Source organism: Narcine bancroftii, chromosome 1 (assembly GCF_036971445.1).
Source record: "Narcine bancroftii isolate sNarBan1 chromosome 1, sNarBan1.hap1, whole genome shotgun sequence".
In the NCBI taxonomy this organism is placed as follows: Eukaryota; Metazoa; Chordata; class Chondrichthyes; order Torpediniformes; family Narcinidae; genus Narcine; species Narcine bancroftii.
In genome coordinates, this window is record NC_091469.1 from 441,708,526 (window position 1) to 441,732,600 (window position 24,075).

The following is a 24,075-nucleotide window of genomic DNA, read 5'->3' on the forward strand; positions in this document are numbered from 1 at the left end:
CATTTTCAAGAATTGAAAAATATTTCAGATGTATTAAGAAATAAACAAGCATTGTTGAATTACAGGAAATGATGAATCAGCATGGAGAGCGAGAAAAATGTGAACCTTTTAAAGAGGATGATAGAAAGGATTTTCTGAGGAATCCCCAGTGCAACTCCAGCATGTGAGCAATCTGTGTAACCTTTGGAGTTGAGAGTTAAGAGTGTGCTTAGGCAAACAGATGGCACCAAAAAAATATTCCATCTGTGTACAATGGGATGCAGATGAACTTAGAAATTCTATGGATAAGCTAAGTCTCAAAGATCTGAAAAACACTTCTCCCTGAGGCCTCAGGGCCTGTATAGGTAAATGCTTTATCCAAAATCCTATCTTTCAAGAATCAAAACCCTCCTAACACCCTAAATGAATCAGAAATGCAGTCCCACACTGACATGATTATCAGGTTTGTGAATATTGGACAGCATGGTTAGTGCAGCAGTTAGCACATTGGCATTAAAGCGAATCTGCCGCTGTCAGCAAGGAGCTTGTATGTTCTCCCCATGTCCATGTGAGTTGCCTCCCATGTTCCAAAGATGTACAGGGTTGGAAGGTTAATTGGTTGCATGGATGTATTTGGGCAGTGCAGACTCATGGGCCTGGTACCGTGCTGTGTCTCCAAATTGAAAAAAAAATTAAATCATGGAGCTTTTATCCACAATTCACACGCAAACAGCAGGTATCCAACAAAATCCATGCTGCCTCATTGTTAAAGAGTATGCTCAAAGATGGTATGCAATGCTCTTGAGAAGCTCTGACCTGCCTGAGCCAGATTTGTAATTGTGGAACTTTACTATTTGTTGCTCATTAATAGTAATGCAGGTTTAGTCATGGCCACCAAGTGAATGGTGGGTAGTTACAGTCAATAAAGGTGGTAGGAAGAGTCAAGTCATATAGGATCTTCAGACCAATTTACCCACACTAACCAGAATGTCCCACATGCCTGCATTTGGCCATTTCCCTTTAAACCAGTGGTTCTCAACCTTTTTCTTTCCACTCACATACCACTTTAAGTAATCCCTGTGCCATCGTTGTTCTGTCATTGGTAAGGGATTGTTTTATGTGAGTGTGAAGTTTGAGAATCACTGCTCTAGACCCAATTGTTTCTGAAATATTTTGCTCGAGAAAAATTGTCATTGCCCATTTCCTTTGGTTATGAAACCGTGCACATAACGAGTCTATTAGGTACGATTAAAACAGCGGTTTTCAAACTTTTTCTTTTCACTCACACACCATCTTAAGCAATTCACAGAGCATCTATGGCAAAGGGAATACTTAAAGTGGTATGTGAGTGGAAAGAAAAAGGTTGAGAACCACTGCTTTAATCCAATCCTGTCTATGTATCCATCCAATTTTTTTTTCTTAAACATTGCAATAGCACCCACCTCATCAACCTCCTCTGATAGCGTGATCCATACACTCAGCACCTTTTGGATTAAAAAATACTCCTCAGGTTCCTATGAAACCTCTCCCCTTTACTTTAAGCCTATCACTTCTGTTTACAAATTCCCCTACTTGGGGCAAAAGACTCTGCATTCACCCAATCTATTCCTCTCATGATTTTCTCTTTGACCCTCCTGAACTCAAAAGAAATAAAGCATTTTCCTGCTCAACCTCTCCCTTTAGATCAGGTCCCTAAATCCAGCCAACATCCTTGTAAATCTTCTCTATAACCACTCCCTACTGACAACTGATCAAAACTGAATACAATACTCCAACTGGGTGACCAATATCATATACAACTGCCACATACCTCCTACATTCAATATTCCAACTGATTAAAGCCTTTTTGACCATCCTTTCCACCTATGACTCCACTTTCAATGTACATGCACTCCTAGATCCTTCTGCCCTACAACATTCCACAGCTGAATGCCAGCAGTTTCAACCTTGGAGATGTCATCCCTACTGCATTGGGAAGGACATGTTGTCAGAATGCCTGACTGCCCAAAGACATCTTGTACAGCCAACTGTCCAGTGATACCAAAAACGAGGAGGCCAGCGACTACGGTAAAAAGATGTTCTGCACAGGACCCTCAAAAAAGCTGACATTGCCCCATCAACATGGGAGGATCTGGCTCAAGATTGCTCACGGTGGAAGGATGCCATCAGAAAAGATATGGGCGCTGCTGAGAACAAGCTCAAAGAGGCACAGAGGCAAGGCACAGGAAGCACCACACCAAAGCTTCTGCCTCTGCTGCCCCTCCAGGCCTCACCTGCCAAGTATGTGGCAAGCAGTACCTGTCAAGGATTGGTGTGTATGGCCACTCCAGGATGCACATATCAAACCCCACAAACTGACTGAAAGGAACAGTCATCATCCTACAGGATGGATAGCCAGAAAAAGACATGCAATCCTTGATCCCCCTGCTCTACAACATTCCTCAGATCCATACTATTCACTGTGTAGGCCCAACCCATATTAAACCTCCCAAAATGCAACACCTCATAATTCTCTGTATTAAATGCACATTTTTGACAACAGCCTTCAATATCTACAATACCAGACACTTTAGTGACATCTGCAAACTTGCTAATCAAGATGTACATTTTCATCCAACTCATTGCTGAACATGACAAAAAGCTTGTTTACAATCAAGTTGTCTAACAGCAATAATAATAAATACAAAGGCAAGATCCCTGTCCACCATCTGTCTCCATGTTAATTTCCATCATTTCCTGATTCACATTGTTACGGCATGGACTAGTAGGGCCGAACTAGCCTGTTCTGTGCTGTAAGTGTTATATGGTTAATACAAAATAAAAGCAACCACAATAATAAAGAAATCCAAAGCAAGCTATTTCTTTACATCAAATTGTATCAAAACCACACAAACATTAATTAGTTAATTATACAGGTGTATTTTTACCTGTTTCTATACTATGTACAGATGGCTTGTGGAAGGCTACTCATTTGTAAGAATAACCTTTAACATCTTGAATTTGGTATGCCTGTCTTAGCCAAATTAGAAATCTGAGGTTGCTGGTTGAATACAAAGGCACTGGCCACATGGATTAATACTGTTGTCTGAAGTGATGGTCACTAAATAATGCTTCTTACAGTCACTACCACTCCCTCAAATTGGCTCCTGTAAGGTAAAACATCATGAGATGGGAATGTGTAAGGAGTTACCCTGTGCAGGGCTGTAACAAGAAGGGGAGGTGTCCTTGTACTCCTGTTAGGTAAAACATCATGAGATGGGAATGTGTAAGGAGTTACCCTGTACAGGGCTGTAACAAGATGTGAATGCATCCTTGTACTTACAAGATAAGAGAGACATTGATGGATTGAGAGGCAGGAAGCTAGCAGGGAAAGGATAGCAACAGTTTTAGTCATTGGACAAGTAATGATATGATGATGTTCTAAGCATGTATCCAAGGGTATAAAAAATCACCATTTTGCTGATAACGGCAGAATGCATTCTCCGACTAACATGTTTAGTTGCAAGTGTTACAATCCGGTAATAAAGAACAAAGAACCCTGATTTCGACTCAGTCTGGTGTTTGTCTCACTCATTCATGAACAAAGCAGACCTAACAATTTGGTGACCCCGACGTGATGGGTGAGTGATGGGTCGCATGCCAGGATTGTAACACGTAAGTGATTACAGACAAGATAAAAGTCCTTAAGGTGTTTGAATGACATTTATTAAGTGCTTCGCAAGAAACTACTAGAGTTTAAAAGTCTTTATTGTGTCGTTGCAAAGTCCAATAGAGTGAGAAGGTGGTCTATAAACAATTGAGGACCTGAGTTTTCTGCCCTAAACTGGTTATTAAGAGGAGAAATCTCCCACGTGAAGGTTGGGCTTTGAAAGAAAACAAAGGTTCAGGCTTATTGGCCTCAATTGTATCTGAGAGACTGACTTATAAATGTCCGGTAGGTATGATAATGTCTGTACACTTGAGAAGTTAAGAATTTATTTCCCCAATTCGCCGTGGTGGAATACCACAGCAGACACTAGAGACCTTGAGACAACAAAAAAAGTACTCAGGGACGCCTGCCTGGTGAACAAGAACGACGACAGAAGGCTGCGACAGCTGTGTCCGGATCAGGTAGGAGATATTAATGAAAAAGTTGACAAACTCCTAAGAGACACCCGGTTTATTCGAAATACTTTTGATAAGTTAAATGAGGGTATTCCCAACATCACCAAGGAGATAAAGTTACGTAAATTCATAGATTGGTACAGGGAAACAGGACAAAAGTATAGCCCAAATATTTGGTTTTCTAGTTGTAATTTAACTTTCAGACCCCTTTGGGAAAACAGAGAGTGGAAAACGAGCAATCAGAGTATACAGGACAGTCTGAAGTCAATTGGAGGACAAGACTTAGAGACTGTTCCTTTAAAAGATATTAGTCATCCAGCTTGCAAGGAGACATTTTTAAAAGCAATTTTCATTGACATAGATCCCCTAAACGGACAAAAACCTAAATTAAAACAGGCATTAGAAAGCGGTCCCGCAGCTATGGCTGTACAGTTGCCTGCTAAGACTTTTGACCAAGTTATTAAGGAAATTAATCAGGAATTAGAGGAGCGAAATACCAGTAATGCGGCATTGGAAAAACAAAAAATGCTCCGAAAATGTGTAGACCGCTGGAGGAAGAGGGGTTGGTTACCCGGGGGCACTGAGATGTTCCTGACAGGTGAGGGAAACAAAATTTTAAAACGTAGAGGCTTAGATAAGCTGGAAGAAACAAAACACAGAAGGGAAAGGAAAAGTGCCTGTTTCCAGTTTCCAGCCACGAAGTGTCCGGGTTTGCTCTCTCCCTCCCTCCTTTCACCCTCCCCTCTCTCTCTTCTCTCCCCCTCTCTCTCTTCTCCCCCCCCTTTTGTGCCCACAATTCCAGCTCCGCATCAAATGGGATCCTGTTTTATCCTCTCTCCCTCCCTTTTTCCCGCACCCCAGGGCAGACATTGTGGGCTGACGTGTAGCTCACTCGAGGTGGGAGGGAAGGAAGGAGTGATAGTTCCCAGTGGTGGGAGACCCAATCTGATCCAGACCAGTGATCACAGGATGAGAACCTTTTAAAACCTTTGAAACGAAAGTGTTAATCTGAAGACTTTTCTCCCAGTGGGGCCAGTGCAAGGCATTTTCTCTCTCTATCTCTTGTGCTCTGTGTATCTGCCTCTCTATCTCTTTCTCTCGCTATGCTCTCTCTCTCTCTCTCTCTCTCTCTCTCTCTCTCATAGTCTCTGGATGTATGTGATGTCATGTATGTACTCTGACAATAAATCATTTATAAGTGAGTCTTATACTATTATACAAACGGGACATAGAAAGGAAAATCTTTAATCGCGAGTCAGCAAAAAAGAGGGTGAGAGACAAGGAGATTCAGTACCGCGATGTCCTAGCTCTATTTGAAGAATTTGGTCTCCCTGGTAACCCACCTGTTACTGCCCCTGTAGAAATAGCTTGTAGACCCCCGCCCTATACATATGTGGAGTCAAAAGGTGCCCCTGGCACCCCAGATGGGATCCTGGAGTCACGTCCCTTATATCCAGATATTGAGACACTGGGGTGTGACAAGAACCTCGGGAATAGGGACACATCAGACGAGGTACAGGCCCCTTTAATAAAAATAGAAGGGGGAGTAATAGATGTGGAGACCCCTCTGGAGTCCAAGAAAATAGAAAAGGAGTTAGAGATACAGAAATGGAACATGAAAAAGGTTCAGGTTAACATTAAAAACTTAAACAGAGATATTAATGTGCTGGGGCAGATCAGTGAGGATCAAAAAGAATTAATGGTAGGTGTATTGAAGGAAGTGGAAAAGATAACTACAACACTGTCAGGAGAAATTAAAGCTGAAGGAATGGTAATAGGAGTAAAGGACGAAAAGTGTAGTACAGATGAGGAAACGAGATACGATCCACCATGGGAGGAAAGTAAAAGGAAAAGACTCGGGAGGGAGAAAAATAGACATGCCTACCTGGACATAGTTAGGACAAAAGAGAAAGATGTGAAACAACTAAACTATGGCCGAAAAGATTATCTTAGAGATGAACATGACCAATATACCTTTGACCCTGAGACATTGGAAGCTGATAGGGACAGTGACAGTGACGAAGAAGAGTCAGAACAAGGTGGGATAAATAAATGCATGCCAAGAGTAAAGAAGGAGCAGAAATCCCCAAAATTGAGATATCGATGCCCATTACTGATCACGGGACGGGGAACTCAAAAATATTTACCCTGGTCACGAATGGACTTAGAGAGTTTAATGAAAAAACTACCTCCGTTGAGTAATGGGGCTAGTCCATGGATTTCTTGTTTTGAGCGAGAAACCTGCCAAGAACAATTAGCACTCGCAGATGTCAGAACTATCATGATAAAATTAAAGGCAGAAGGGGCCCTGAAGCAAATAGAGAGAATTGTAAGAAGCAGTAAATTGGGGGATGAAATAGAATTTAACCCACTTCGGAATAAATTTTGGGAAGCACTTAGAGAAACATTTCCTACACCCTATAGTTTGGATGCCTTGGTAACCCTTCAACTAAAGGAAGGAGAGACTGCACACGAGTATTTCACTCGAGCATGGGACTTATGGGAAACAGGGACTGGAGAAAGACCCGACCACAGCCCCTTAGGAAGGGCTCACTTTCGTAATGGGATAATAAACGGACTACCTGCTACGGTTCAAGCAAAATTAAGGGACATTGTGGGATTAGAGACAATGTCAGAGGATTTATGGAAAAGACACCTGACACATGCAATCAAACGACATCGTCAATCAGAGCATGCTAAGTCAGAAAGTGCGTCCCAGAAGGAGGTGGACAAAACAACCGATAAATTGGTGAGAGCCATAGAACATATAGGGGTTAAATTAGCGGCCCAACAGATAGTCCCACAGGTCATGGGGCCAGTGATAAATCCGGGACCCCAAGTAAGAAATGGTTGGGAAAGACAGCTAGGTTCAATGTATAGAGGGGAACATGCAGTATGCTGGTACTGCCAAAATCCTGGACACTACCAGCGGAACTGTCCGGAGGCTGGGAGAGCAAAGGGAAAAAGATTACCCTCTATTAGAGGCTATCGGGGGAGAGGAGGAAACTTAAGAGGACAAGCAAGGGGTAGGGGTGGACACATTGATGGGCCCTAGAGAATCGGGGGGTGGCAGAGTGATCAACAAGTCCAGGCACCTCAGTGTAATGACTATATGGAGGAAGGTGCTGAATTTGATTATTGACGGTGCCCAGGAGAATCAAAAATCACGCCTCCCTGGGAGCCACCAAAAATTTGGGGGACGGTAAATGGAGAAAAAATTGAATTTATGGTTGACACAGGGGCAGCAGTTACGACAGTGATTAAAAAAACCCCCAGGGAGCACATTTTCGGGCAAAACATTATCTACAATAGGATTCTCCGGGATAAGGGAAACACAGCCCTATACAGATAACATCGACATGACATTTGGACGACAAAGGGTTAAAACGCCTGTCCTGGTTGTGCCAAGTTTCCCCATTAATTTATTAGCAAGGGACATTCTTACCAAACTAGGAATAACCATACAATGTTCTGAGAAGGGCCTTCGGTTAACATACCCAGGGGATACAATAAGAAGGGGAGGACAGTTTATAGTAATGACCCCATCTAACGCTTCAGAAGACTCTGTGGAGGTTAGTATTTTCTGGAGTCGGCTACTGTATGATGAACCAGGCCCAGGGCTGATTAAACAGTTTTTTGAGTGGAGGGCCAGTATTCCTCGGTATGGGGATTACCATTATCCACTAGATCCTATGCATGTTACATTAAACTACACCATCCACCCGGACCAGGAATATGAGGAGAGGTGGGACTCTCTAAAAGAAGGGAAGACAGAAACGATACATTGTCCATTTATCTTTGTAGGTAAGGAGGGAATAGCTGCTATGGTTGTCATGACAGAAGAACAAATGGAGTGGTTCTGCTTAGGAGTAGAAAGTGTGCCTCATGTGACCTTGGGTATTGCCAAAGATCATCACGCTCGACAGCTGGGTCCGATGGTAAAGGAAGCGATAGGGTGTGAATACAGGCAGACAGAAATCCCGGGATATTCCACCTCGGAGGGAGGAAAATTTGTCAGACTGAATATTGAAGCATGGGACCAGGTAGTGAATGAGAAAGTAGAAAGAGACCGAGCCATAGAAGGAGAAAATATTGATCACAGAGACTCAGACAAATATCTTTCTAATCTGAGTCCACATATATGGACAACGGGGCTCTATGATGTGGGAGTAATAAAAGGAGAGGTATTTCTAGAATTGGCCAACCCCGGGCAGAAACCAATATGGAGAAAACAATACCGCTTGTCGCCCAGTCAGGAGGAGGGTATTAAAGGAACGATAGAAGGGTTAATGGAGTCAGGGGTTTTAAGGGCGGCACCTGACAGTATGTGGAACACGCCCATCATGCCTGTTCCCAAACAGGGTAGAAAAGACTGGAGGATGGTACACGACCTCCGGGAGATTAACTTGGCTACCAAGACCATCGGGAGACCAGTCCCAGACCCATATGTAGCACTTAGGGCTCTGAGTCCGGAGCACGAATACTATACTGTCATTGATCTGGCAAACGCATTCTTCTGCTTGAAATTAGCTGAGGAATGCCAAGACTGGTTCACTTTCACTTACCAAGCACATCGGTACACATACACTAGATTACCTCAGGGTTATAAGGACAGTCCAGGACTGTTCAATCAGGCCCTTAGCGAAATCCTAATGAAATTAAAGCTCCCGGAAGATGTTACACTGATTCAGTATGTAGACGACCTACTATTAGCAGGGAAAACGCCACATGAGTGCCTGACAGGGACAGCAGTTTTACTCAAGGGGTTAGGCGAGGCTGGATTTAAAGTAAAAAGGTCGAAATGTCAGATCGGAAGGAGGGTGGTAACTTTCCTAGGAAGACTCGTGGGTAAAAACGGTACGGCCATGTCTGAGGCACATAGAGAAAAGATACTAGGGTATCGAAAACCTACTACAGTACAGGTCATGCTTCCCCGGGCTCTGAGCCTAATTAAGGTGGCGGGCCATTCCCCAGATAACACAAAGGAAGGGAAGGGAAACACGGCGGCTGACAGGGCAGCCAAACAGGTTACTGGTTATCATGAACATATACAGGGGATGATTTTGAGGTCCCATAACAAAAAAAATGAATCTGAAACTAAGGAGACTTGTAGCAGATTGAATGACTACACAGATGAGAAGGGAGAGGGACCCCCACCGAATATTGAGCACCTAATAGAAATACAGGAAAAAGCTAGCCCAAGTGAGAAAGAGGAATGGATGAAACACGGTGCCACTCGACAGGAGATCAGCTATGAAAATCAGACAGTACATGTTTGGCGCTCCCCTATAGGTACGATAGTTGCCCCTCGTCAATTACTCCCGCTATTATTTGAAGAAGCACATGGACCGACTCACATTAGCGCCACCAAAACTTATAATACGCTTAAACAACATTGGTGGAATCCCCACTTACGCGAGCACATTGACAACTTTAGAGCTGAATGTACTATCTGCAACGGGCATAACCAAAGGATCACCTTACCCCACCCGCTTTTACGATTTCCAGTACCGACAGCCCCGTGGAAAGAGATCTATATTGACTATACAGATATGGGTACTGACCTTAGGACAAAGGAGGGTTACCGATATCTTTTAGTGGCAGTAGATAGGTTCTCACGATGGGTGGAGGCTATTCCAACAAAGAAAGAAGATGCGGATAGTGTAATAGGCTGGCTAACGCGAGAGTTAATACCCCGCTATGGAGTCCCCAGCAGGATATGCTCTGATAATGGGTCTCATTTTAAGAATGAGCTGATCCGACAGGTTGAAGAATACCTAGGGATCAAACATCGTTTTGGTAGTGTCTATAGGGCTGAGAGCCAGGGGTTAGTAGAAAGGGCAAACAGAACGATAAAATCTAAATTAGGGAAAGTTTTAGGGGGGACCAGGTTGAATTGGGTTGAGGCATTGCCATTAGTACTGATGTCTATGCGACAAGAGAAGGCCAAAGATACCTTCCTGTCACCGCATGAGATTCTAACGGGTCGACCCATGCCCGGTCCAAAGACTGATCCAGCATGGGTTAAGTTGTGGGAAGAAAGGGAAGTGGAACTGGATCATTATATGCAGATGCTGGGTAATATGGTTGCTTTAGTTTCACAACAGGTGGCGAATGCTAGTAAGGAGAACCCGGACACCGAAGGAGTTCCAGTAAAGGAGGGAGACCTGGTGTATATCCGTAAACCAGGTAAAGTACATTGGACTGAATTTAGGTGGTCTGGACCATACACTGTTACCGCCGTAACAGATAGGTCGGTAAGAATTGACAAACCAGGGGATCATAATTGGCATCATTTTGCCTACTGTTCCAAGGCAAAACAGCACGTAGCCAGCCTTGATAGAATTGATGAGACTCATGCAGACGATACCGGGGGCCCTATGGGCAGTACTACTAATGGGATGCCGGATAAGTCAGCAGAATAGCTCGGATTCTTGCGGGGCCAAAGTTATTCTAAAGGTAGACAAAGACAGGGATAACACCTTCCAGTTCGATCTATGCAGTATAATAGCGTGTGGTAAGAATGAGGCGTCCTGGAGAGGATATGATATTTACGTGTGTGCCTTTAAAATAGGATATCCTAAATGGGGTCTACATGTCTGTCCATCTTGGGGTGAGGTTTGGTGGTGGACAGGACCCGACACTAGATGGATAAGAAAACCCCTTAACAAAGGGTCCAGCAAACCTTATTATATTTTTTTCACTAAAATCTCCCTGATACGTGGTGCTGTGACCTATTCAATGAAAGGAGAGAATCCCCTGATTTTGACAGTAAAGGCGGGGCTGCGCAACCCGTGGAATATGAAGGGATGGAGCTCTAAGACATGCGAGGGGGGCACAGGGAGAGAACATGGTGTCGGAGACCTCTTCTATCTAATGATTGGAGTGTCTATTAGTGGAAAAGATCCTTGGGGAGTGGTGAGGTTCGACTTACAAACATACACAAAGGACATAATTAAACCCACTTCGAAAGAGGGGGAAGTGAGAAAATTCGACAGTACGAAGATGACCAGGGGAGAGAAGATAGCAATTGAGACAGGTATTGATGAGTCAAACTCCTGGATAGATCAGATGGGTAAATATGCGGACCAAGCAGGGTATGGGAACTGCTGGGTCTGTGCCCGAGGAAGGCCATTATTACGGATGAGCAGATCAATTTTTGAGGAGACAGATGCTATGGACTGCGCCTTGAACCTAATGTCAGAATCCAACCCACTGAATAGGTGTCTGATATGGGAACAGACGTTTCCCATAGCTCCGGCTAATGTAGCTCCCCCTGTCTTTAGATCCACAGGCATAACTAATGTTACTTGTTTTGCCAACAACAACACAGCAGCGCACGTTTTCCATGTGGGTTGGCTGCCCAGCGACTCGTGCAGGACTCATGTTGATCTCTCACATAGCAGTAGTGCAACCCGCTTGACCCAGGCTAGAGCGGATATTTGGTGGTTTTGTGGAGGAAGAGTGCTGTACAACTGGCTCCCCGCTAACTGGGATGGTCGGTGTGCTCTAGTAACCCTTAATGCGCCAGTGCTGATTGTCAAAAAGCAGGAGGGAGACGAGGATTCCCTAGAATTGCACCACACAGAGAGTTGGCTGTGGAGAAAAAGGAGGAGTGTTGGACTCTTGGGGCCGGGAGGAAGGAACCCTGATGGGGTATGGATTGATGCCATTGGCCAAGCCCGGAATATTCCGGACGAATTTAAATTAGCCGATGAGATTGCAGCTGGGTTTGAAAGTTTTCCTGTTTTTAGTGCAATTTTTCCCATCACTGTAAATAAAAATGTTAATAGGATCAACCTTATTCACTATAATGTCCAGCGCCTTGCAAATTTGACCAGGGACGTTGTTGAGGCAATACATCAACAACTGTCAGAAACTTCCCTTATGACACTTCAGAATAGGATAGCGATTGATATGGTCCTGGCAGAGAAAGGTGGAGTGTGTGCTATGTTTGGAGATCTATGCTGCACTTCTATCTCTAATAACACAGGGCCAGATGGATCACTCACTAAGGGGTTAACGAAACTTAGGGCATTGGCGAAAGAATTAAAAGCCCAGTCTGGAGTCTCCAATCCTGTTTTATCCTGGTTACAGGGAGTGTTTGGGAGATGGAGCACATTGTTAGGACACCTTTTGCTGGGTTTGTTCATTTCTGTATCAATTCTTATCATTTGTGGCTGTTGTTGTATTCCATGCATTCGAACGCTGGTCACGAGGACCATAGAGAGAGCCTTTGCTGACCGTGATGAACTGCCTCCGAAATATCAAGCTGTGCAGGCTGTGGAGCAAGACTATCTCACATTACAGGAGGCGGAGAAAGTTGCTGAGATCGTTCTGGAGTCTGAAGGGGAATGTGATGGGAAGGAGGGATTGTGAATTAGATTGTTACACATATAATTTTAACCTTGCTTGTAACCTAAATATTATAACCTTGATTGTAGAACAAATATTATAACATTGATTGTAACACAAACATTATTAATCAGATTGTAGAACAAGTATTATGAATTAGATTGTAGACCATATGTTAACTTGGGAATTTACTAATGTACGGGGGGTTAGCTAGTTTTTTGCTTGGGGGCAAATGGGATGAAACTTGTAAACGGGCAATGGGATCGGGGTGACGGATGGGGGGTGTACGCAAAGGAGGGTTGGGGGAGCCCTCGCTCACCAGCCGAACTACCCTGTGAACAGAACCCGTATAGAGCTTGGCAATAATAGGCGAACTAATGTAACGCGGTGGTAGCATAGTCAGGGCGAGATTGTCCTCTAAAGAGGACAAAGGAGGGATTGTAAGGTAAAACATCATGAGATGGGAATGTGTAAGGAGTTACCCTGTGCAGGGCTGTAACAAGAAGGGGAGGTGTCCTTGTACTCCTGTTAGGTAAAACATCATGAGATGGGAATGTGTAAGGAGTTACCCTGTACAGGGCTGTAACAAGATGTGAATGCATCCTTGTACTTACAAGATAAGAGAGACATTGATGGATTGAGAGGCAGGAAGCTAGCAGGGAAAGGATAGCAACAGTTTTAGTCATTGGACAAGTAATGATATGATGATGTTCTAAGCATGTATCCAAGGGTATAAAAAATCACCATTTTGCTGATAACGGCAGAATGCATTCTCCGACTAACATGTTTAGTTGCAAGTGTTACAATCCGGTAATAAAGAACAAAGAACCCTGATTTCGACTCAGTCTGGTGTTTGTCTCACTCATTCATGAACAAAGCAGACCTAACACTCCACAGCAGTTTACAGGACCATTATAGTGTTCTAAATCCTGTATCAAGCCTTTTGAAAAGCTTAAGCTGGAATTCTTTGTGCCCCTTGAAATTGCATTGTGCATTCCCAACAGATTTCTTCTGGAACCTGTCTCATCAAAGTACTCTCATGAGACTTCTGTAGGAGTTTCTGGCAACCACATCCTTCACGAAACTGACATTTGTGCTAGCCTCCAGCCCCATCCATTGGCATTTTTACACAGAAACGTCAAATTATTTTTTAAAAAAAATTAATATACTTACCTCCAGTGTGTCCCAATGTGGTTGTTTATTCAGGGGCACTTTTACACAGCCTTCCTGTGTTGCGGAGTTTGTCTGAGGGGGAACATCGTATTCATTAGGCCTGTTTCTTACAGAGTGTCTGTGGTCATTTTACACTGCAGCCACTCTGTAAAAATGTGCAGGGGTCCCAATGGAAAAATTACAAGATGAAATTTACATAATTAATTCTGTCTTGACATTTTTACACTGCCACCAGAGCAGAACATTTCCTGAAATGTTCTGCTCTTCAGCGACATGTATATCCCAATCAATTCCAAGTTCTTATAATTCAAAGTATTAATAGCAGCTGGTGAATGGAAATGTCAAATTGAGTGACTGCATGCCATCTTTTCTCCTGGCACATGCATCATTGCCTGACCAGGTTGCAGTTCTTAATAAATGAATAGAAATAATCACAGATTAGAGATCAGATGAGAGAAGGAAGCTGTACCTGCTCCATCATCCACAGCTGCTTAAGAAAGCAAGATTGTGGGGTGAGAAGATAGTGCAAGGTGAGAAAAGAGATTGAATTCAATGGACATAGATGAATTGCACATCATAATTCAATATTTTACAATGCTATTCAATGATTTGTCAATAGGACGCTGATGTAAAAAAACTTAAATCAGTTCATAAACATATCTAGCATGCAAGTAGGATTTCAAAACATTCCAAAAAAAGATTCCATCACATCACATGTAGTTTACCTTTCAAGTATTGTTTGTAAATTTTCACCATTACTGAAGTGGAAAGGCCACTTGAACCAATTATTTAAAAGCAGACATTCCATACTCTATCTCTGTAAGCTTTAGAACTTTAATCTTATGCAAAATTTCAAACACTTGTATCCATGGCAAGTTGGAACATTAGAAGCGTTTTTTCTCCAAAATAGTGCCTGCATTTCTTTTTAGATTTTCTTTTAAATGGCAGAGGAACTATCATTTCGGTTTCATGCTGGGTGATGTTTGTAACGACTATTGGCAGATTCATTGGCAGATTGTGACAAAGGTCAAAGTTTTTTTTTCATTCAAGGATGTGGATTTCAGAGGCTTAGCCAACACTTAACTACCAGTGAAAAGATGGCAGTGCGCTACCTTCTTGATTTGCTGTAGTTCTCGAGGTGTGGATATACCCACAATGCTATTAGGGAGAAAGTTCCACAGTGACAGTGAAGGAAGAATAATTTACTGGTGAAGATGTGTGGGCTTGATGGGCAGCATCCAGGTGAATGTGGTCCCATACTTTTGCTGGGCTTGTCCTCTTAACCAGTTGAGGTCGTGAGTTTGGATGGTGCTGTAAGTTTCAATACAAATTAAGATGTCCTAAAAGTAAAACTCATTACAGTGCAATATTTTTACATTTTAAAAAAACTTAGAGATAATTATTCAATCAAAAAATACAACATACAAGATGGCCATTTGATCTATCGTACTTTTTCCAAACTTGACCTGTAATTAGTTCCATTTGCCTGTCCTTTACTCATTGCCCAGACTTTTTTTTCACTTTAAATGCTTATCCATTTCTTTTTCAAAATCACACTTAATCTGCATCCATCACTCAGACCAGTCATTCTCAAGAGGGGCCATGCAGCACCCTTTGGAGCCACTGCTCATTTCAGGGGAGGAGAGGGAACGAAATAATATTTTTTGTTTTTTATGTAGTCAGTAGGAGGGAAGTATGGAAGAAACCAACTAAATTTGACTGCTTTATAGGGTCCATAAACTTTAAGTAGTCCTAAGGGGGCCATTGCCAAAAAAAGGTTGAAAATGGCTGAATCAGATAGTGCACTTTGGATCATAATTTACTTCATGAAAAATAAGTTTAAAAAAGTTTTTAAAAAAAAAGATGAAGAAAGCTGGTAACTTGCATCAATGATCAAAGAATTGTACAAGTATTCCCTGACACAACCATTGTGACTTACGGCCATCCGTACATATGACCAAGATGAAAAAAATATACATGTAAATATAAAAGTTACACTTTTGGGGCAAAGGTAGGGGCCTATCTATAGAAAATAGCATCTATGGCAGGGATGGCCAACCTCTCATGAGAGCTGGCCTTGGTGGCCGCCATGTTGTATCTGACAAATGATAAAACGGATACAGTGAATTTCCGACCTATGTCCATTTTGTGATATGACCGGTCGGTCAGAACGGTCAGTCGTAAGTTGATGACTACCTGTACTTCACATTTCCATTGGTTTTGTCGATTATCTAAAATCTGGTTGGGCCAAGAATATTACCTTGAGGAAATATTGCATCAATGCCCTGAGGTGAATAATTGGCTTTCGACAGCACAAGATTTTCATTTGAATGAAATATGACAAGTAATTAGAGAAATTTACTAACTTCAGTCAAGGCAACAATTTTTATCTCACATTAGCATCCCCATCCCCATTTCTCCTTTCCTCTAGCTCTGTCTCTTTTCCCTCTCTCCTTTCCTCCAGGTCTTCATTTACAGAGCCACCCTTTATTCGCCCCCCCCCGCCCCCATCAATTCTCACTTTTCCTGTCCTCTCCTCCTGTCGATGTCTAATCATCACCCTTTGTCTGTTGGACTGTGTTCCTTCCCCTGCTCCTTCTTTCCTTCTCCCCAGCCATTTAATCCAGGCTCCTGTCTACTTTTTTTTACTCATACCTTGAAGAAGGGCTCAGGTTCAAAACGTTAGCTATATCTTTACCTCCTATGAATGCTTCACGACTTGCTGAGTTGATCCAGTATTTCTGTGCTTTTCTTACAATTTGCAGACTTTTGCTTTCACTCAATTTTTATGACAAAACAATTAATGTTATTTGATGGGAAAAAAATTATGATTTTCTTTTGAGAGTTCTTACCAGTGAAAATTTTACTTTTGTTTGCACACAATTTTGGATCACAAAAGCTGAAGTAATAATCACATTCACTTTTAAGGGGTAAAAAGGCAAGCACCTTGCCTGATCTTGCTTGTAGAATACAGTAGTTCACATGCCAGAGTGAAGAATGCACCTTAGTAAATAAGATAAACTCAAATACAATTTCTAATTTGATACCCATTGTTAATCTTACAAGCAACAACTGGATAAAATTTCAACTTAACACGTATATTCACTCTTTCTAGGACCGAAGAGTGAGTTGCTGCATAGAAATGAGTTGACCAAAAAGCAAAACTGAGGAAAACAGTGTTTGTGCTAAATAGAAGAAACCAACAGACAGGTGCATTTTCAACTCAGAAAAAAAATTGTATTCCGAGAGACTGATAAGGCAATAATTACTTCAAAATATGGCCAAAATCTTAAGGATTAAAAAAACAACTGGTTGGCAATGGTGCTGATTGAGTAGTTTAAAAATTAACAGTATCTAAATGTAGTTGTGGAAGAAATGATAGAGAAATTTCAAAAGAACAAATTTGTGACCTTTATGGCAGAGAAAATGCAAACTTCCTATCAAAAGAAGAAAAATGGTGTTGGATCATGTGAATGTAATTTCAAGAAAAAGGGTCCCCAAAATAATTTTCTATTGTGAGATTAATTCTATATAAAGAAGCTGAATAAAAGTGAATTTTTGCAATAATCCTACATGAAGAAAGTTTAAATTTTAATTTATATTTTGTGTGTGATCAGTAAAGCTATGCTCAGAAAAATCTTGAAACATTTTCTCTCAAGGATATTAAAAAAAAATCAGATAGCAGAACACATTTCATAACCCGGCAAAATAAATTCCTTGTTATTGGCCATAAACCCATCCAGAAGAGTTAGAGGGAAACAAATATAAATGAAGTCTAATATATCATTACACTTTTGATTGTTTACTGTGAGAACCAAAATTATTTCTTAAGAGGATAACTGTTTCATCAAGGCAACCAAAGTTGTATATTATTTTAAACTACTCAAGTAACAACCAGAGGTTTGTGTTTTTAACCAATGTGGTTCTATTAAAATCCATTTTGATTCTTGAACTACATAAGTATAGACTGACAGCAGTACAATGCTACAATTCACAAAAAAACATGTATAAAATAAAGTCAGAAATTAACAAGAAATTCAATTCATTTTGCAAAGCTACTGAATATAACACTCTCTTTACATATAATTAATCAATAACATACATTTTCCTTTCTAATTTTCCTCTTGAAGGTAGTTTTTTTTATATATAGGTCAAATTTCTGAATTATTTAATTCAATTACTGTACCTTGCATACTTTTGTATTTTGTTTTCATATTTAGTAGGGCACTAAAAGCAATAAACACGTGTAAAAATAATATTACATGTGTCTTCATGGCAGCATATGAACAACACAAAATTCTTAAATGCAAATGCTTAACAAATAGAACTTAGCAAGTACTGCATTACATTGCAACAGGGTACAATATACTGTATGTATATACACATTTAACTAATTTTTTTACAAAAGTTTTTTTGTTCTTTTTTTCCACAAAATTTTAGTTATACAACAAACACTTAACAAAATATATTACTGTGAATAGCTTTTGAGAAATGTTACAGGTTATAGGTTCTGATGTTTTCTACGTCGTCTTGCAAAGCAAAAATAAAAAGCAGTCTGAAGCTGCAGAGGCTTAATCTTCAAAAAAAGATGCTGTAGACATCAAACTGGTCAGGATTCAAATTCCAAATACTATTCTGATTTATCACAATAAAGTTCTTTCAAAGTTTTGAGTTCCTCGATTAGCTGCTTGTTTTGGGTTTCCAGCACTGCAACACGGCTCTCCAAACACTTTACATATTCCTTTTTTCGACGTCGACATTCTTTGGCAGCCTCCCTGCAAACAGCAGAAGCAAAAAGGAACGAGAAAAACTTGATATGCTATGCAACATCAGGGCTTCTGGAACAATTCCAGCATTATAGGTCAAGATGATTTCTTCCCACCCTCCCAAACTCAGATGCTAGGTTAAAATTCAAAGCAAATTGGAGTACATTATACTCAAAAGTGTCCCTGTCCCAACTCCACCTGGTATTCCATGGAACTGCAACATCTCATGGGTCAGAGTTCAAAAAGTATGAAAGTGGCAGTTTGAAGTTGTTAATCTGTTTTATGGCAGTACAAGTCTTTTAGGGTCTTGAGCTCCTCGATAAGAGTCTTGTTTTGATTTTCAAGCACAGCGACTCGATTTTCAAGACACTTGACATATTCCTTCTTCTTTTTGCGACATTCACGAGCAGCCTCCCTGGAATTAACAGAAGGCACATCATAGCGACAGCCGATAAATGGCAGAAACCGACTAATCTGTACACTTTGTCTTTGTAATGCCATCCTTAGTGTGCCACTTGCGGATCCCCAGTCCTTGAGCTACGGTTGTACCAACCATATCAGAAGCTGCCGGCTTTGCTGAATCCCTTAAAACCCTCCAAAACTAAATCATATTTATGGGATTATTTGTAGCCAGCCAGTGTGAACCTCAGGAACGGAATGCAGTTGATCACCCCCATCGATCGACTTTTGACAGGAGACACATCACATCAAACTGAAGTGCTGCATTCAGGCGTAATTTTCTGTCTCGCTTGAAGTATTTAGCCACAGGAGTGAAACATTTATTTGAGCCACTGCTCCAGGAAGCATCACTTTGCTTTTAAGATCGTAACATATAAATATGAGCATATCATGCACAAAAATGAAAACAAACTACGTTGAATTTGTATCAGTCCAAACTTGCAGGCCAAAAAACAGATGTTCCAACAGCTATTTAAAACATGAACAAAAAGTGAGTGTGAAAATTCTGTCAGCCATTTTCTGAACCAATTTTAAAGAAACTAGTAGTTCAATACTCAGTATTATTTGTATTTTCTTCCAAGCTCACTTTTCACGAAAAACATGAAATGTTTTGAAGTGTATTCAAAGAATAGAATGTCTGAATTGCAAGGACAAAATAATGTTTATTCTAAGTTTATCTAATTGCTAATTTTAGCAAAAAAAAACCTCCCGCAAATCCATTGGCTAGTCCATAGCAATGCAACATTCAAAGTTTTGAGGCAACCTTTGCACTTTTCGAATTCTGATGCATGTAAAATAATCTGCCATATTTTCTGCTTGAGTACTTTTTTCTCTAAAATTAGCTAGATAAACCACAGTGAATTAACTCTTGACAAAGTGTTCTGAAAATAATTTAACAGCAGTCACTTTACAATAAAAATACTTGTCATCTACTCTCATAATGCAAACCTTAAAAAAAGCATTTACATATTAAAATGGCTGCATGTAATAAACACCCATAACATACACACACACACAGAGAAAAGCTAAAAATCAATTTAACAACCATGTATAATCAATTTTGTAAGTTAATAACAATAAAATGTTGAAAAGAAATTTAGATTTTTAATGAAAATCTGTTCCCCTTACCAACTTGTAAGCAAAGAGGAGAAAAAATACATATAGATAATCTTTAACTGAATCCAAATTTCTCCAGCCTTAATTGTGTTGCCAACTTTATATGGATGGTTTTTTTAAAAAATTTCAAACTAGTGCTTTCAAGTAGTTTTTATTGTCAACCTTCTTGTTACTATAACTTCAAACAATTTGATTCAAGAATTTTGTTTATCTTTTAAATCTGATTTTGTATAAATACAAGAATAGCAAGCCTAATGTGTGGCATTCCTTTGCACTTGTATGTTTAAGATATAGTTTTTGCACAATGGAAAACCTGCGATATATTTAAGCAGCAAATTAAGAGTCAGTCTGAAAAGCAGTTTCACGCACTTTCCTTGGAAGGCAAGCTCAAGATTTTCTTTCGCATACTCCGTGAACAGCAATACTTAAAGGGTTCAAGTTGCCTCCATCATTAACTGCACAATTATTGAAGAAATCATGTAGGAGAGAGGAAAAAAGAGCAATAACCATCAGCAAGCAGTAATCGATGAATAAGAATAAAGTAAAACCAGGGACATACCAGGGGTAGGGCATGCTATTGACTCACAGCTAGACTGCATGGCACATGCCCAGATTCAAACCACACACTGCTACATGAAGTGAGAAACAAATTTTTATATAGAAAAGTCATACAGATGCAAATTTACCTGCACAAGATATTTTTCTAAAATACAACATATGAATGCTATTTTAATGTTTCCACCAAATCAAATGGTCAGAAAAAGCAAAATATTTTTATTTTACAAAATTAAGCAGATGTCTGAGTTTTCATTAGTAAATTAAAATAGTACAACAAACAGAGAGCTTTTTAGTTACTGATCTCTGAAAAGGAATAAAAAGATGCATAAGCACACAACCAGGCACATTAAAAAAAATTCTCTCCCACATGCACACTATTGCTTGGCAGGGTTTTAAAAATACAACATTAAGTTTTAATTTTTAATTATCACCATCACTGCAAAGCAGAATGCATTACAGTCAGTAAAAAGAATAGCAAATTGTCACATTGAAAATCTGTTGCAAATTATGATCAGCACAATTTATTTCCAAATTTTACAATGAATTATATTTCCAGAAGTTCTACGCAAGAAATTAATTCCATCAATTGGAAAGTCAAGGAGAGAAATTCATACATTCGGAGTTCTACAGCAGAAACCTCTTCGGTCCAATTTGTCTCTACCACACCCAAAGCAATTCCATTTGTTGGTGTTTGCCCCATATCCCTCCAAATCATCTTTAGTAAATGCAGAGCTGGATATTGGATATTAACTGTATTCATTTTCCAAATATTTGATTCCACTGAAATCAACTCAAGCAAACTTGTGAAGGACAGAATAACCCCTCAGCCACCATTTTGACATGCATCTTGTATAAAAGACCAAAGAAGAAAATACCTCTGCAAACCTCAAAATAAGTCACCTATGATGTTGGAAAAGGCACCAAATGAATCATATATCTTGATCTTAAGGAGGGAATGATAAATGAATGCCAGGATCAAGTCAAAAGCATAGAGTATTGGAGTGAAAAAGAAACATATCATGGCAAAGTTTTTAATTCACTCACAGTAATCTTAAAAATTAAACTCTTCATTGATATTGTGTCAAAGACTTTGATAGCAAATTTTAAAAAGCCTGAAAATGTACATTAGAAATTTCTTGAAGAGATAATAAATTATTTTTAAATAAAGCACCTCATTTGCTCCACATGCCCTTATTTCAAGTAATGAAAGATTTTTGAAAACTTACCTATTTTTCATTAGCCTGAGCTCTCGTTTACGTGTTGCCTCTTCTGCAAGCTGTTGTGGACTATGCAATGTTCCTGGTGAAGTTGCCATTACTACACCCTGAGGTAGGGTAGTAGTTGGTGTCCGGATTTGGTAAGTTGGCATATCTCCAGTTGCAGCTGAATGAAAAAAAAATTGGATATTGATTTGTTTTAATTTTAATATACAAGTGACTAACATCCTTGTAATTTTATATGCATGCATATATGAAATTGTTTTTATAACTTAATATTATGCACATGTGCAATTATACTTCAATGGTGAAACATAGTATTTATTACCTACATTTTCTCCCTTTGCTATTTCCAACAACCCGATCTAACAATGTCCAAGAGCACCCTGAATTCTTAAACTCGAGCGTTCTGGTGAGTTCAAGACTGGTCTTCCAAGGAAGACCTTCCACTGCTGATGACAGGAGATTCTCATCATAATGAAGAAAAATCCCCAAATGTATTTCTGACAGATCAGAAGCACTCTTTACAAAGCAGGTGTGGATGTGTCAATGACGACTGTCTGCAGAAGACCATGAAAAGAAATATAGAGGCTACACTGCAAGAATCAAACCATGGCAAAGGTGGTATGCTTTGGATCTTGGGCAGTTTCTTTACACCACCACACTTTGCTCTTGCATCTCTTGAGTCCCTCACTGGTCTGCTGCCTTGACCGCTTTCCCTTGGGCTCAGTTCTGTGTCTCCTTCCCAAACAGGGGGTGGTTTCCCCCTTTCCTGGTGCTCTGTGCCAGTCCTCTGCTTCCCCAGAGTCTGCAACCCCTCAAGGATGCAGGTGAACATAGGGGTCACTATCTTGGATCCAGAATTCAGACACCATGTTTGCAGGATTTTAAAATAAACCACCATCAGTGACTTTAACAGGCCGTTTAAAGCGTGTACGGAGCAGTTAGTAGTCAGACTGGGCAGTAGAACCCTGTGCATGATCTCTGTGTCTCCTCTATTCGCTCTTCACGTGTCTGCACCAGCGTTGCCGTGGCAGCAGCTCCTGCAGCTATCCGTGATGTCACTAACCAAGTCAGCTTTGACCTGAAGTATTAACTTTGCATATTCTGTAAGACGTGTTGAGATTTTTCAGCTTTTTTCTTCTTTTAATTTTGGGGTTGTAGCCTTTTCAGTCTCAGTAGTTTTGGATTAACCTTGAAGGAATGTTTTCTATAGTTGCAAAACATGAGGCCCAGCCACAAATGCAATGCCCTTACCTGTTTTCAAATCTGTAGTCTTTCATTCAAATCTTTTCTGAATGAAAAACACGGTTTCAAAAATTAAGTCTGAAAATATCCAGTCAAAGCTTAAATGCCAGGGCACCATCTCTGATGTTATCATAAATCTTTAACTTTGTATTATAGTCTGCAATTTGAAATAAGCTATGATCATTCAGAATTATATTGGTAACACTGAACTTTTGCATCCACCTTCCCAAAAGAAGGAGCTATCATAATTTAGGAAATTTTCAGATAAGAAAATAGGAGTGAAAAAAAATTAAAGGAATTCAGACTTTTTGAAAGTGTGAGTGCAATATTTCCTGGCTGTTAAGGAAAGCAAGTGGAAAAAACAGGAGATTTTGATCATCATTTTCCAATCCTTTCCAGGCTCAGGCAGAATTAATAAGGGAAGTGTGCTTTTTGGAGCTAATAGTAAATTTCGGAAAATAAAACGCCCATTGTAAGACAAACCAAGAGAAATTGACAAACTGGGCCAGCCCCACAAAACAGTAAAGAGTCATCAACAGATGTTATAGTGACTGAAACAACAATTGCAATGTGCTCTCACAGAGGTCTCTTGCTTTATATCAAGGATTTTGACTTAAATGTATGAACCAAAATTAAACTATGTTTAGATCACTTTTTAACAATTGGCTGTGTGGATGAAAGTGAAGAAAGCTGAAAATTCCAGTGCAATATTAGGTTGGGAGAAGAGCGGCAGGAAAGACTTTGGAACTCACTGTACTTTTTGCCAATTGAAATTTATTTTTCTGAAGTATTGTCAATCTATTGTATAATTGTATTTTTTCAAAGACTTGCATGCAACTTACAAGAGCATGCACTAAGTGAGAATTGTTGAGGTACTGTTCTGAGAATGATTTTTGTTCACTCATGGGAGCAACTGTAAAAAGACTTGTGTTGTATTGATTCCTTCAAGTGCAATCTAAAAACAAAATTAAAATATCAAAATTCTATAATTAAGCATTTTTGTCAATTATAACAGAATTCATTTTCAAACTTCTTGTCATTGCATACCTGAATGATTTTCTGCATAATATTTTGTTATTTGATGATCAATGAATAATATG

The 24,075-nt window shown here is 40.2% G+C and overlaps 1 protein-coding gene across 13 annotated transcripts in view; it reads right to left on the bottom strand.

Annotated features, from left to right (window-relative positions):
* The window catches only part of LOC138751733 (cAMP-responsive element modulator-like), a 211,658-nt gene that overhangs the window by 57,028 nt on the left and 130,555 nt on the right, over positions 1 to 24,075 (bottom strand). For 5 of the 13 annotated variants that reach the window (XM_069914417.1, XM_069914419.1, XM_069914415.1 and 2 more), the window contains 2 exons: positions 21,737 to 21,893; positions 18,293 to 18,792 (listed from right to left, as the gene is read on the bottom strand). In XM_069914417.1, coding sequence (XP_069770518.1) covers positions 18,648 to 18,792; positions 21,737 to 21,893 — 302 coding nt within the window. In that variant the 3' untranslated portion in view covers positions 18,293 to 18,647. Of the gene's footprint in view, positions 1 to 14,531; positions 14,923 to 16,456; positions 18,793 to 20,016; positions 20,408 to 20,722; positions 20,814 to 20,835; positions 21,243 to 21,736; positions 21,894 to 24,075 lie in introns of those variants that run through there. The other 8 variants (XM_069914424.1, XM_069914423.1, XM_069914426.1 and 5 more) reach the window with 6 other exon arrangements.